Consider the following 15,507-nt stretch of genomic DNA (forward strand, 5'->3'; position numbering starts at 1 on the left):
CTGTTTTGGATACAATGCAGTTTCTGGCTTATCCTCCGGGACAGCGAGTGCAGGATATTTGGGTTATGATTCTGATGATTCAGGGTCCATCCTGGATTCCATTGAGATTGTGATTACCTCTGAGGCTGCTGGGCATCATCGTCTACTGCACCCTGTTGGTAAAACATGCCCCTTGGTTTATGCAGGCTCTTCAGTAAGATTTGATGACCCAGTGGGCATAGCATCAGGGAAATCTCTTCGACCTGTTCCAGATATCGTGGGGGATTGCAAATGCTCTGGAGTGGTAGCTCATGAAGCACAATTGGGTCAGTGGCGGACCACTCTTCCTTCCCCCACAGAGCTCACAGTGGTGACAGATGTGTCATTTCTGGGTTGGGGCGGCCATCTGGGATAGGCAAAGATCAGAGGACTCGGGTCTCCGGCAGAGTCTCGGCTTCACATAAATCTACTGGAGTTGAGTGCAATTCGCCTGGCATTAAAGGCCTTTCTTCCTTCAAACAAGGGAAGGCTAGTTCAGGTGTTCACAAACAACACCACCACCATGTAGTATTAAAATAAGCAGGACAGGGTGGGGTCATGGACCCTGTGTCAAGAGGCCATATCTTTGGACATGACTTAAATGTCAGGGCATTTTCATGGTGGTTCAACATCTGGCAGGCTCTCCGAATGGCCGAGAAGACGAACTTAGCTGCCAATGCCTCGCGGATCATGAATGGGTCCTTCATCCGGAGGTACCTCAAGGTCTCTTCAGAGATTGGAGAGAACCTTGGTTAGATCTATTCTCCACTGCCGAGAACATGCAATGTCAACACTTCTGTGTGCTGGAGTTTCTAAGGCGGCCCTTGCTCGGAGACACATGTAGTCTTGAGTGGAGCTCAGGATTCCTGTACTCCTTTCCACCAACACCACTCCTGTCTAGGGTCCTCAAGAGGACCGGCCCAAGTTCTCTTAGTGAACCCGTATTGGTCAAGGAGAATCTGATATCCCAAATTCCTGAGAACGATCATCTGTCCTTTGATCAGGCTCCCCCTTTGGGAGGATCTCCTGTCACAGCTGCAAGGCAGGGTTCTATACCCGAGCCTGTCCACTGTCCACCTACATGCGTGGAGATTGAGCTGCAACAGTTGAGTGTTTGAATTTACGCCTGCCGATGGGACAAGTTTGTGACTTGGTGCATTACCAAATTTGTTGCTCTATTACTCCCTTGTCTGAAGTTATGCTGTTTGTTCTGGCCTTAGCCTGGCGAGGCACTGGGCACGATGAAGGTGTACATTTTTACCATTACCATTTCCTCCTTCTTGCAGTTGCTGGACCAATCTTCCCTGTTCAAGTCACCTATTGTGACTCATTTCCTTAAAGATTTACAACAAATGTTTCCTTTACAACTTTCATCATGTCCCAATGGGACCTGAATCTTTTCCTCACCTTCCTTGTGTGCTCATCATTTGTACTGATGCACAGCTGCCCTTTAAGACTGCTGACCATCAAAACTGTCTTCTTTGTGGGGATCACATCTCCCAGGAGGGTTTGCGAATTGCAGGCACTTTCCGTTAACCCCCGTACATTTCCTTTTTTAATAAGCTTGTTCTTCTAACCCAAGCATCCGTTTTGCCAAATGTGTTTATACCTTTTCATATTAGGCAGGACATCACACTGTCTGCCTTCTTCCCTTTCCCTCATCCTACCAAGGAAAAGGAGAAAGTCCACCGCCTGGACCCAAAAAGAGTGTTGTCATTCTAAATAGATTGTACAAAAGAATTCCAGGTGGATAATCAACTCTTTGTTGGGTTTGTGGGCGCGGAGAAGTGTAAGGCAGTTCAGAAAATAACAATCTATTGGTAGATTATCCTATGTATTAAGATCTGTTATGCAATGGGCAAGAAAAAACGCCTAAGGGCTTGGCAGCTCATTCTGCCAGAGCTAAAGCTACAACCACTGCTTTAGCTAGAGGAGTCCCAGTTCTGAACATCTGTCAGGCAGCCACGTGGGCATCACTACATATGTCTTACCAAACCCTCCTGCCTCGACAGCCAAGTCCGGAGAGACGGGCTTCTTACCCGTTTGGTCCTCCAGGACATTTTACTATGAATAGTCTGCAGGCCCACCTCCGAGGAGAGATTGCTTTGGTATCTATTCTAAGGTAAGGAATCTGTGGCTAGACGTCTCTATCAGATGAACTAGTTACTTACCCTTGATAATGCCTTATCTGGTATCTAGCCGCAGATTTCTTTCCGATCCTCCCTGTTCTGCAGACTGTTTATAAATCTCGACTACAGAGATCCTTCAGAACCTTACTTGGCACACTAGTCATAACCTCCTCAGCGTGGCTATGTGCTTCTGGTGCAGAAAAACTGTCAAACTGAGGTCAGCACGCTGGAGTGGCGTCTGTATAGGCACTGTGTACATTATTTCCTGTGTGGACAATGACAACAACATACATTCTAATGTTATGTTATGTTAGTATGTGTTGTATAGCGCACTGCTGCCTCAGCAAAGAGTCGTCCCAGCGCTGAAGCAGAACATAGAGGCTGGAAATCAGAAAAAGGCACTAGGCTATGGGGAAAAGACGGGTTTTAATAGCCCTGCTGAAAGTCAAAAAGTTCTCCACAGCACGAATGGGAAATGGCAGAGCATTCCAAAGATTGGCAGCCAGTAAACAGAAAGAGCGCCCGCCCAACCGCACCCTTCTCGTACGAGGCACAATCGCCAGATGTTGTCCCGAGGAGCGAAGTTGGCGCGTAGGGAAATAAGGTGATAGTAGATTGGACAAGATGGCCAGAGAGGAAGATTTCAATATTTTGAATGCAGTGCAGAGGACCTTGAATTCTACTCGGTTGACAACAGGCAACCAATGCAACCGGAGAATTACCCTGGAAGTGGGGCAGGTTCTGGGGAAACCCAGCAGGATTCTAGCTGCCGCATTTTGAACTTGCTGTAATCTCAGGGTTTCGGTCTTATTTACCTCTGGGTACAGTGCATTGGCATAGACAAATCTTGATAAAACAGAGGCCTAAATAATCATTTGCCTAACGGGTGGGTCAAAAAACCCAAGCAACGGTTTAAGCCCCCAAAGAATGTCAAAGCAGGTCCCTGCAATTTTCTTGGTTTGAAACTGAAAGCTGAGGTTCAAATCAACCCAGACACCAAGATCTTTCACCACCTGCTTAGGGGTAGGTGCACAACCCAATATGGCCGGCCACCACCGATCCTCCCATAGCTCTTGATGGTTTCCCACCAGCAGGACCTCTGACTTGATGGAGTTCAGTTGGAGACAGTTATCAGTCATCCACTCAGCGACAGCCATAAGATCCTCCTGAAACTTGGATGCTGCCCCCCGGTGTCCTCCGAGAGAGCAATCACCCGCTGTGTATCATCAGCATATGATACAATGGTAAGCACTCTGCTCCTCGCCAGGAACGCCAAAGGTTGCACATAGAGGTTAAAAAGTGTGGGGCTCAACGCAGAGCCCTGCGGGACCCCTTGTTTGTTGGCATGGAGCATGGAGGCAAACGGTGGGGCCACGACCTGGAAGGCCCTGTTGGAAGGAAAAGAGGCAAACCAGGCCAAGGCCGAGCCCATGACACCTGCCTCTTCAGCTACGTAACATGATCTGATGAGAGACCATGTCAAATGCACCACTGAGGTCTAGAAGAATCAGAGCCGACGTACGTCCCTCATCTAGAAAAAGCCTGAGATGCTCGATGACAGCCAGGAGTGCAGACTCCGTGCTGTGGCCTGGGCGGAAGCCATTCTGAGAGATGTCTAGGCGGTTGTTCCCTTCCAAAAATCTGGTAAGGATGGAGTTGACGTGAGTCTGAGTGATCCTAGCGATCCACGGGAGATCGGGCAATAGTTTTCCAGTTTGGCAGCATCCACGGTAGATTTCTTAAGCAGAGGAACCACCCTTGCTTGCTTCCAAGTGTTAGGAACAGCCGCACTGAACAGAGATTTGTTGATCACCTAGCTCAAAGTTGACGAGCACAGGTAACAAACTCATAAACTGGTCAGGTTTGAGGGGGTCAGAGGGGGAGCCGGGTTTAATCTTGGTGCAAACCAACCGTAACTCTTCCAAAGAGACCAGCGGGAATGCAGCCAGAGAATGAATTGAGGGCGGGCCCGGCACAGAGTCAGGACTCGTAACGATGTGAGTAAAGGACGAGTAAATGTTCTCCACCTTTTTAACAAAAAAGGTGGCAAGAGTCTCACACTGCTTGATGGATGATATAGGAGGCACAGCTGGGACCCCAGGCTGTTTCAAACTTTTCAATATGGAAGAAATCGTTTTGGAAGGATTGCCACTACTCCTGATTTCCCCAGTGAAATAAGCTGCACGCGCTGTGTGAATGACTCTGTTATAGCTTTTCTTTGCTGCTTGATAACATTTCTTCATATTCCCTAATGTAAGGAATCTGCAGCTAGATAGAGTCTCTCCCAGATTAGGTGCTACGGAAGGTAAGTAACTTGTTCATTGGGGTAATGCAGATCACAACCTTCTCAGTCCCGGAATTCTGACTGTCGGTTCTCATCCTTCTTGAAGTTGGTGAGGTCCTTGGAATATATCAGGCCATCTGCAGCAACTGTGAGTATCCCCCAGCCTGGTTTGAGGGGCAGTAGCCATCGTTAACTGGGAGCGAGTTTACACTTTTCTGGTGAGCAGATCGTGTTGCTCTGCTGGAAAGAGTCTGCATAACTAGGTTCACCTGCACTGGCTCTCAGATGGCCTACTCCACAATAGACAACATCCTTTGACAGGCCAAAAAAAGGCAAATATGAACAGGGAGCCACAACGTTCTGTACCATGTCCTTCTGTGTGGGTGACTACCCCACCACCCGAAGCTAGTCAACAAGCCCTCCCAAGATTTTCCCCAATAATTAACACTCCTCCCTCTAAGCAGTAGGCTTTCTCCATTCTAGCACCATTGAGCACCAGACACTTTCAGATTCAAGAGGCAGGAAGCATAGAAGATTGCATTCTCCCAAAGCAGAGCACAACCATCAGCAATTCTGAGTGAGTCATTTCAAGAGAATTGCAGATGGGTGATAGGACAGATCTCCTGATACTTCTCATAAACTGAAGTCAGTCAGTCAGTGAGGGATTGTATTGGAAAGAAAACAGGCTTACATTTCATTGGTAAGTACTCAAGAACAAATCCCTGGCTGTTCTTTATGTATCCTCCTCTCTAATTTTCATCAGTGCAGGTTTGCCCAGGTACTGTGACTTGCCTTTGAGTTGTCAAAATCTCAGAGGGCATATCCAAAACAGATAAATAGTGTAATTTCTGTCATAGGAAGATCTACTGCCTTTCATAATAACTCTTCTGCCCTCTCCTGAATAACTGGCATAAGACTTCCTGAGTTGAATTGACTGTGGGGCACACAAATGTCATAAGATATGCCTGGCTGCATGAAAATGTATTCCTCTAACATATAACAATGAATCCATTTATCCAGGTGTGGTGGCCCTGTACATTTTTAACACTGCATAGTGGATTTATTAGTAGTATTTTACTCCTTTCACTTACATAATGGTGTATTAAGCCTACAATGAGAGATTGAGCTGACAGTTTAACACAAACATACAGTGGCTTAGGCTTGGCCTGAATTGGAATACAGCAGAGTTGACAATCTTGTGTAGTACCTTGAGTGGATGGACTTTCTTATAGCAGTTGATAAGTATATACAGGGTGGAGGGTCAAAGTCAGGACAAAACATTGTCATGTGCTTCTCTAAAAAAAAGACAGCAATTAATAATCTTGGGCAGCCCTGACTACACTGGACAAATACCAACCTTTTCATCTTAAAAATGCCTTTGAAAACCCTGATGCTATTAGAAGTGATTTTAAGAAAAAAACCATATATTTAATGCTTGCTCATCACACAAAATCTAATTTGATGTGTGATGTTAAGCCTTTAAATGCACTGTTCTTTAGTCCTCTGTGCTATGTTTCAGTTGTAGTGTAGCTCCTATTTTCCCAATAGGCTCTGCGCATTGGAATAGTACCTACAGCAGTAAAGGCCTAGGCCAGACGTTAACTAGGTCTACTACTGTCGATACTAGACTTAATTTTTGGGTTTGCCAGCTAAGCTCAGAGTTCGCTAGAAACTTTCTCGAATGTTCAAGGAAGGATTAACTCCCCTGATTAGACAAGAAGGGATTTAGTTTCTGACAACCATAGAACATGACAACTTTGCTCTCCCCTAATCAAGAGTCAATCTCAAGAGTCGTGTGAGCACAAGGCAATTATTTTACTCAGTCAGTACGTGCATTCTTAGTCTCATCAGAGTGTAGAGAAAAGGAGGAGACGGGCGTGTTCAATAAAAGATGTTATTTATTGATCAGTCTCTTTTCTCGTACAAGAGAAATGGATCGATATTATTGCAATACTTATAGTTAAGTAAAGTGCATACATTAAAAGCAATAGTATAAAATAATACTGTAAAAACATTGATATGGTTTCTGAGCCATATGATGTTTAAAATGATTAAAATATATTTACATACACATATACATTTGACTAAACGTACTCAACTGGTGTTTCTAAATACGCCTACCCCGTGTACCTGACCTAAGTCTAATACGTGGGCGGGAATAGAAAGTTACAGTTTAAGTTAAGTTTGTTTTTGCCAAGTGAATAACTAAAGAATTCTCTAGGAGGGGTTATTCAGTTCTGTACCTGGAATTTAGGATGAATGAGGAATGGTATCTCTTTCTCTGCTCTCGATATTCCAGGCTGCCTGCGAGGGCTGCCCAGAAGCGCCGGTGCTGGGTCTCTCGGCTTGAGATAGCAGCGCGTCTCTCAGCGCGTCAGGAAGGCGGGGCTGCTGCCTGCGGGGTCTGCTTCTGCTCTCGGCTTCGGCAAGTATGGCTGCTCCGTCTTGTCACCACGCGTGTCTTTGCATAGGGCAAGGTCGGCAATATTTATACCTTAAAGGTGCCGGGATTGACGTAAGGATGGACATAGGTACGTCAATAAAGATGTCATACGACTTGCTCGTTAGCACATTCTTTACTAAAGTTCTCTGTGAAATCAAAACAATGGCCGCACGGATTATCCAGGTTGTCATAGGTTTGATTTGTTATGAGAACGTCGTATGCCTTATCAGGGGCTGGAGGAATGTCGCTTGTCTAATTAGATCTCAAGCGTTATGACCTAATCAGATAACACGTTCCTGTGCCGTAGTGTGACTGCGTCAGATAACGGTATCTGCATCATGGGGGATTTCTTGCCTCATGGGCTGACTGTTAGTTAACTCGCTAGGTAGGTTAACCAGAATATGGTCAGGAATAGGGGGATCGATTCAGAACCTATAGAAATACACGACACAGTTACATCAAATATGTAATTTTGTTAATTCTGGTCTTTTCCATTTCTAATAGAGGGGACCATACCAACATACAGGTTATCAGTGAAGTTAACTAACCATAGGAGAAAATAAGCTAGAAATACATTGTATGCATTTAAAGTTTTATTTATAGGTACCCCCTACAAAGCTGACCAATCAAGTGCATTCCAAGAGTTAAAAATTACTTTTCTAATTAGAAAGTCAAAGTTGCAAAAATAAAATGAAATGGGATGAGTGTTGGCCACCTACGTCATTCAAAATACAGGACCCGATTGGCTTCCTGTTTGTGTAAAGGTTATGTAGTGATATATGCATATGGATGATGTTCTAAGTGAAAAAAGACAAGCTAAGCAAAACTAATTGAGGTGTTGTGCCTGTGTGTGTTGTTTTCCAGCTGAAAATGTTCCTTTGCATGCCTCTGTTTGTACCGTGATCATCATCATCATTATCATTTGTTTATTATTTGCATTTTCTGTCTTGTTTTATAGTTCTTTTCTGGCGGCCACTCTGTAGGCAGCAGCATTCACTCCGCCAGGTCCACGGTAAACAAACCTTCCCACCCTCCCTGCCATGATACAATGTTTCTTTCTGTGTCCCTCCGCTGTCCTTTCTTCTGTAGACCCAGCCAGTAGTCTCTGAGCTGGTGGTGCTTTTATATTTTTTCAATGTTTGCTTCTTGTGATATCTCTGTTGGGTCTCCTAAAAAAAGTAGGTATTGATGGTTCTCCATTGTTGTACTGCTGCACAAATATTAAGATTAAATAATAAGAAAGTTAAAATACAATTTGCACAATGTCATCTTTATCCATGTCTGCTTGTTTTATTTTTTTCTTGCATTATTCCTCCCCTGTTGTTCTCTAAGCAGGGGAGGTTCCCTGTACACCCATTGCTTCTGCTCACAATTAATGTTTTGTACTTCCTGTTTAATTTTCTTTTCTGATATTTTTTAAAATGGTATTACTTTACTGGATTTAAAATCAACATAAACTTCTTCCAGAGTAAAAGATGACAGTGCACTTTTTCAAAGTACCCATACTGAGATGGCAAAGATGGCAAACTACCATCAACGTTTGTCTTAAGCATTAAACAAATTCTAAAATCAGTGATGAAGCAAGGATGTCCTGGACATTAATTCATGCAAGGAAAATTGACCCGCAAGCTCAGGGTATGTAATATAAGAGAGAGCCTGCTGTGGATCAATTACTCAGACCCATGTGTCTCGGCACCTCCTAGCATTGATCGCTACTTGTCTGAAGGGTACCTACCATAATTCAGTACATTAAAGTGTAGAATTAAAAAATGCAAACCCACAGAAAGAGAAGGACAATGTTCTTTATTGGCTCCTTCACTCTTAACAGTTTTGTATGTTTTCTTGTTTTTTGTTTTATTTACATATTGTATTCCTTAGAATACTTTCCTGTTGTAGTTAAGCAGGAAAACACAAATTACTGACTTTTTATGACAGAAAAATTATATTGCAAGGGGAAACATAGGTAGATTTGGTTTTCAAATTTTCAATTTGCATTTTGTTCTCTGGATATTTTTATTGATTATCATATGAATACACAGCAACCAGAGATGGAAAATTCAGAAAAATTCATAATAATAATGATTCTGGCTTGGGTAACCTGCACCAATATTGTGTTTACAATAGATCTATAAATAGTTAGTACAATAAAATTCAAACTACACACTTTTGTCTCCCTGCTGATAAATGGACATTGAAGGTCATGGGCTTATTACTTTAAGAGCATTTTTATTAAGTACAAACCAGACACAAAGGTTGTCAATTATACAAGAACAAGCTGCCACTTACAGCATACATGAGATTAACTTAATAACATATGAAATCAAATGGAGTAAAAGTAAATAAAACACAGTAAATATATGTTATAAGTTATATGAGGTGGAAAGAAATAGCACACAGTAACCAGATTATAGGTTAATCGGGGGGTGAGGGACACAGTATAAATGTTTTTTAATGGTTAATCTCAAATAATTATATTGGACTGTACCTTTATCAGTAAATCACCAATGAGCTGTACTTCTGTCTTTCAGTGTTAAATGTAGACAGTCCGCCCACCAAAAATGGCCACCCACAAATCTTACAATAATTTGTGCAAGAGGAGAATGGTACCCACAGCGTAGTATGAATAAACAGTACACATTTTCAAATTGGTGTGTCTACTAGAGAACATCAGTTAAAGCGATATAAACCACTTCAGCTACTGATTTGAATTGTTGTCAATTACATCTTCGAAAAGCCCAGATAGGTATTTCTGTCTTACTATCAAACTTATGGGTGTATTAGTCTGTGTTCTCGAGAGGACTTGCTTTGCAGTGCATGAGGTGAATTGTATTCAGTATGTGGTGGGCTCTATTTGATAAACTCGGAAGCCATCTTAAAAAAAGAAGGTGTTCCCTTCTATTAGCAACATACTCTGCGTTATTATGATATGCTTACTTGAAGTATAATGTAAATAAGTAGGTAAATGTGCTGTACTATTAGTCAGATGTTATTTGTAAAGAAATAACTGTGTGTTTTGTGTGCAAACAATTCTGTAAAAAAAAGTAAAACACAAAATAACATCTAGCAAATATAGCTAATTTACATGATTTCTTGAGCATAGGTCAAGTATGCCTTTTTCGATTTATTTGTGGTGTTTCTGAATTGCCTTTGTAACTTGGTCAAACCTAAAAGAGTTGACCTTTACTAAAGGAGGCAAAGAGCACTACATTTCCTATGCTTTCTTTGTATAAATTCTTGTCTGCTAGAAGTTGCATGCTGAGCCAAAGGCTTTGAATGAAGGACAACCATTTGCTTACATACCACCACAGAGACAAGCATAAGGTTTTGAAGCTGAAACAAAAATCTGTGAACATACGATCTCTAGATGAGATCTGCTACTAAATTCCAGTTTTCTACTTTTCTATCAGTTATCCTTCCTTATCATATTCTTTCCCCTGGTAAAATGTGCCATGACCTTTCACAATTGTATATTTATTTACACAGGATTTTAGTTTTCATCTCCATAGTTTCACAAAAGCTTTGGTTCACAGCTAAAGAACTAATGCAACACAAACAAAAAAGCTGCTAAAAGGCCTGTAGGTATGGACATTTAACAAACTCAGTGTTACAATGTGTTCTCTTATGGGGTGTTTGCATAGAAGAGTGTTACATGTCATCTTGGTGCTTTGTATGGACATGTGTCTGCAGTTGTGATCCATTCAAGAGAGGTTCTTCACTGGACGAATGCATTCCACAACCATGGAGGTGTTGGTGGATGGGTTAGAGTTGTGTGGGGTATCTTCACTGTGTTACATAGAGGTAAGGGGGTGGTGGTCTTACCACTTTCCAACATATCCTATGTGTATTTCAAGTGTGTCTCTGCCTGATTGTTTATAGTGTGAATTTGGGTGTTGAAGAGTTTGTCTAAGCCGTGTCAACTATGAGAGTGTTGTCATGCACGTGTACAGACATGGATCTTGTAACCTTCCAAATGATATAGATAGTTCTATGACAGAGTGTTTCTAGTGCATTGTTTGTGGATCTTGTATTTCATCTGGGGTGTACTGTTCCTAATATAGGTTATAGTGGAAAAATGTTACTTTGTGTTGTTTCCTTGACTTGCTGTTGGAGCAGGTGTGCCCTTATCTTGCACTGTTTTTGTTGTTCACAAGTCCTTGCAGTGTTTTTTTCATATTTCTTTTTTTTTCCAGTTACGTTGTATATCATTTTCAACACCATTACAACACTTCAAGTACAGAGATGCAGGATTACATCACAACATAATAAACAAAACATGTTCTCCATCCCCCCCAACCCCTTGATTTCTCACACGAGCGTGAATTATGCTTTTGTTAATATCAATAGTTCACTTAACTAGGATCATTGGGTATTGACCCCAATTCCCTCATCGCGGATGGGCCTGTCCCAGTTTCATCTGGTCTCTGCTTCACCTTCTAGCTAATTCCCTGTGATACAACCACATTGTCTTCACACTGTGTCGTGTCCCCTAGTTTCCTGCCTTAATGTATCAATCTTTACACCTTGTCAGCAGAGCCATCCTTCTCCTCCTCCACATTCTGCAGTTCAATCAGTATCTGTCTCCATGCTAATACGTCATCTTCTCGGCATTCATCGCATCTCGTATGTTTCATTCTAACCTCCTCAGCCACTGCCCATTCAGACATATCATGTAACAATTCCATATATGTAGACGGCTGTGCTCCCATCCAGTTGATGGCAATCCGCCGTTTCGCCAGCACTGAACCAAAGTTTCCTTTTAGGAGGGGCTGGTATCAGGCCTAGCAATACCTCGCGTGGGTTTCATGGGATTACCCACCCCGTCTCACCATTTAGGTTCCGCAAAACCTCATTCCAGTAAGGCACTATGGCAGCTCAGGTTCATACTACTTACAGAAAGTCTGCACCTGTTGGTTCTAATAAGGTAAAAAGCATGTTTCGTTTTAGGATGGAGGTACGCCTGGTGTATATAATTATATTGTATAAGTTTAAAGCGTGCATTAGAGCTTACAGTACGTGCTCCCATGTGTACTTTTTGCCTTTCACGTGCGGTTAAGGCATTTCCTAGCATGTTCTCTCATCTGTCGTGTTTCCAAAGAACTCTCTCTGGCATGTCCTCTTGGAGTGCCCTGTAAATGCGTTATGAGTCTGCAGCCTCAAGTCAGGTTGAGCTATCTAGCCAATGTCTGCAAAGGTAATGGTTAGTAGAGAAAACAGAGCCAAATCTCATGGGCCGTAGATACTGTCCAGTACCCAACACAAATTAATCCAGTTCATCGTCTCTAATAATAAACTGTCCACCGAGATATGTCTCCCAACACATCACATCCCCCCTCCTGCCATCTCTGTACTGACATCACTTCTGCTGAAGCCCGTTAAGGTTTCAGAACCCAGATTGGCATATCCTGTGCATATGGTGCACTGTGCAGTACACTCGTAACTACCTGTTCCCAAATGCAACCCATCTGCAGTACCAGGAATGGTAGTGTCGTTGATGTTAGCGCACCGTACATAAGCAGCTCAGGGAGCATATAGTTCCCATCTGAGCCTCTCAGGAGCCTTTTTTCCCAGTTGTCTTCCTCGTCGAACCAATGGATCGCATGTTGGAGGTGGGCTGCAAAATAGTAGAGTTCCAAATTGGGAAGTTCAATACCTCCCTGTTCCCACGTCTGCTTCAATATGGCCAGCCCTATCCATTTCCTTGTGGTGGCCCACAGGAGATCTATCATCAAACTGTCCAATTCTTTAAAGCATCGTCTAGGGATCTTATGGAGCGTGCCCTGTAAGATATATAAGCATTGTGGTAATATCACCATCTTTACCAATGCAGCTTTACCAATCAGGGAGAGTGGGAGTTCATTCCAGAACCGTACCGATGCACGCAGTCCCTCAATTACTCTGCCTATATTCAGATCCAGGAAGTGTTGCTTCTCGCATGCAACCTTGGTCCCCAGATATCGTATACCTCCACTTCCCAGAAACGACCAACTAGTGGTAGCATAACTGCCTCCAGTCCAGACATGCCGCCCAGCGGCAACAGGCGTGATTTGTTAGTGTTCACGAACAGCCCGATCATCGCTCCAAAGTCCTTCTGGGCTTCCAACAACACCGGGACTTGGTTACCAGGGCCCCGCAGGTGCACCAGGGCATCATCGGCATAAAGACACCACGTATGTGTTGTCGTCCACTCAGATCCTCCAGAATTCAAGCTTATGGCGCAGTAGCTCTGCCAATAGCTCCATCACCAGGGCGAACAACAGGGGCGACAGTGGACAACCCTGTCTCGTGCGGCAATACAAAAGAAAACTTGCAGACACCAGACCACCTGTCCGGATCCCAGCTTTTGGCTCTACATATAGCAGTTTAATCCATGAAATATATTTAGGACCAAGGCCCACCCACTTCAGTACACACCATACGTCACATCAGGGTAATAGCATGCACAGTCAATAATGGGAGCATATAAATTTATAAAGCACAACTCTCGTCCATCTAGCAGTCCTGTGAAAATAACAAATCGGCCTTCCAGGTCTAGCACATGTGATCTGTGTTGGAAATAACAGGTTGCGACACTAGAAGTGAGTGTCGTCTCTCCGAGCACAACCAAATGGACGTATGAGCGTCTAGAAGAATATAATCAAACTTCAAAGAATCATGATTTCCATCATATTTTATTCCATGTTTCTTCACAGAAAATGATAAATATCATATAGCTGATTGTTGGTTAAACATCCTTAAACTTCCCAAGATTTTCAGAAAGACCATTGAGAGATCACCCAATGCATTTCGGACTGTTTCAGTCCTTCGTCAGGGGTAGTCTGAAAATAATATAGAGAAAATATATGTAGGATCTTTTCAAGTGTCATGTTGCACTAACATACTACAAAAATTGAATCACTACAGTAAATTAATCACATACTATAAAAACTCATTGTTGTGAAATCATTACTAACTTAACCGAGATTGTATCAAAAACCATAGGTGAGATTATGCAAAACAAAGATATCAAACCCTATGAAAAAAAGAATAAGTTGATAGTCCCAAGAAAAGCTAATCAGGAATAAACCATGAATGTATCACGTTTAACCAGAATTATAGAAAGCGAGTGTCAGAAAGTGCAAGTGACTCAAGGTTGAAACGTAATTAAAAACAAGAAAGACTGTATGCCGTAATCATAATTGCCAATTGGAATACTGTGTCAAGGTAAAATATACCAAAAATAATGCCTAGTTCAAAACCCAAGAACGAGCGTGAGCCCAGATAAATCCAGACGAATATAACGTATGAAAAAGTGCAGTCGGTTAAATGGACGTGCTAGCAGCGAGTGCATCAAACTTACTTGAAAGCTCAAAAACGAACAGCGTGTCAGCGCGGTTCGGCTATCTTTGCACCATGGCATGTGTTCGTGTAAAAGAAATAGTGAAGGGTGAAAAGTGTTTGAAGGGTGAACATAGAAAGAGGACACATGTAATGGCGGCCATCTTGTAACGGTGTATCCGAGAAAGTGAGTGAAAAATAGCGAAAATATATTAATAACATCCAGTAATGTTCAGCGTGTGTAAAAAGATAAAAAAGCGAATGAAAACAGTAAATGAGAAGCAGATGTAAAGAAATACAGATCATGAATAACTTCATAAATAGCACAAAAATTCCATCCTATCATTTAAACCCAAAGGTTTAGACGATTGCAAAAATTTTAACCAGTAGTTTTCCCTTTGCAAGAGGAAGTTATTATTGTCTCTGTCATCACGCTTAGGCACCACTTCAACAGCAGCAGATCTTAAATGACTGATGTTCTGTCTGAGTTCTTTAAAATGAGCTGCTACAGAAGATTTAAGATTTTGAGTCCTGATGTTGCTTTTGTGTTCATTGATACGTATCTTTAGTTTGCGAGAGGTTTTGCCTGTATAAATCAATCCACAAGGACATTTTATGATGTACACCAAATTTTCTGTGTCACAAGTGGCATTGAGTTTCAGTTTCATGTCTGTGCCTTTCATGCGATGTTTCAAGATTGGCCCTCTAATATTGTTGTTGCAATTTTGACAATTAAAACAAGGTTGATTGCCTTTGTAGGTGGAGGAGGTTGCTTGTTTCGGTTTGGTGATGATTTCTTTAAGGTTATGACCTCTTTTGTAGGCAAATAGCGGTGGACCTTGAAAAATCGGTTTGAAATCAGGTTCAGTACCTATGATTGACCAGTGTTTGAGTATAGATGTTTTGTATGATCTCGAGTTAACTGAATATTTAGATACGACCACAGGTCTTTTGCTGGTGTCTCTGTTTTTAAAGGTCAATGTCTCCTGGCGACTCAATTTATCGCAGCGTTCCTTGGCATTTTTAAGAATGGTTTGCGGATAGCCTCTTTGTTCAAACCCTCTGATCATGGTGGTTGCCTGTTCTTCAAACTTAGTAGTCTCAGATACTATTCGTTTAACCCGAAGCAATTGGGAAAACGGTAGGTGGTTTTTCAAAGCCGTCTGGTGAAAAGATTTGTAATGCAACGTGTTATTTTTATCAGTGGATTTTCGATATAGATCAGTTTCCAGATGATCTTTGACACGAGTGATTTTGACATCAAGGAAGGTGATGGTTTCCTGGTTAACCTCATGGGTGAATTGAATGCGATCATTAAA

At 42.4% G+C, this 15,507-nt stretch overlaps 1 protein-coding gene across 1 annotated transcript in view; it reads left to right on the forward strand.

Annotated features, from left to right (window-relative positions):
* Nucleotides 1-15,507, forward strand: part of PHKA2 (phosphorylase kinase regulatory subunit alpha 2) — a 779,558-nt gene that overhangs the window by 684,236 nt on the left and 79,815 nt on the right. The window contains exon 30 of the mRNA XM_078657648.1: nucleotides 7,833-7,886. Coding sequence (XP_078513774.1) covers nucleotides 7,833-7,886 — 54 coding nt within the window. The remainder of the gene's footprint in view (nucleotides 1-7,832; nucleotides 7,887-15,507) is intronic.

The sequence above is a fragment of the Lissotriton helveticus genome, chromosome 8 (genome assembly GCF_964261635.1).
Source record: "Lissotriton helveticus chromosome 8, aLisHel1.1, whole genome shotgun sequence".
Lineage (NCBI taxonomy): Eukaryota > Metazoa > Chordata > Amphibia > Caudata > Salamandridae > Lissotriton > Lissotriton helveticus.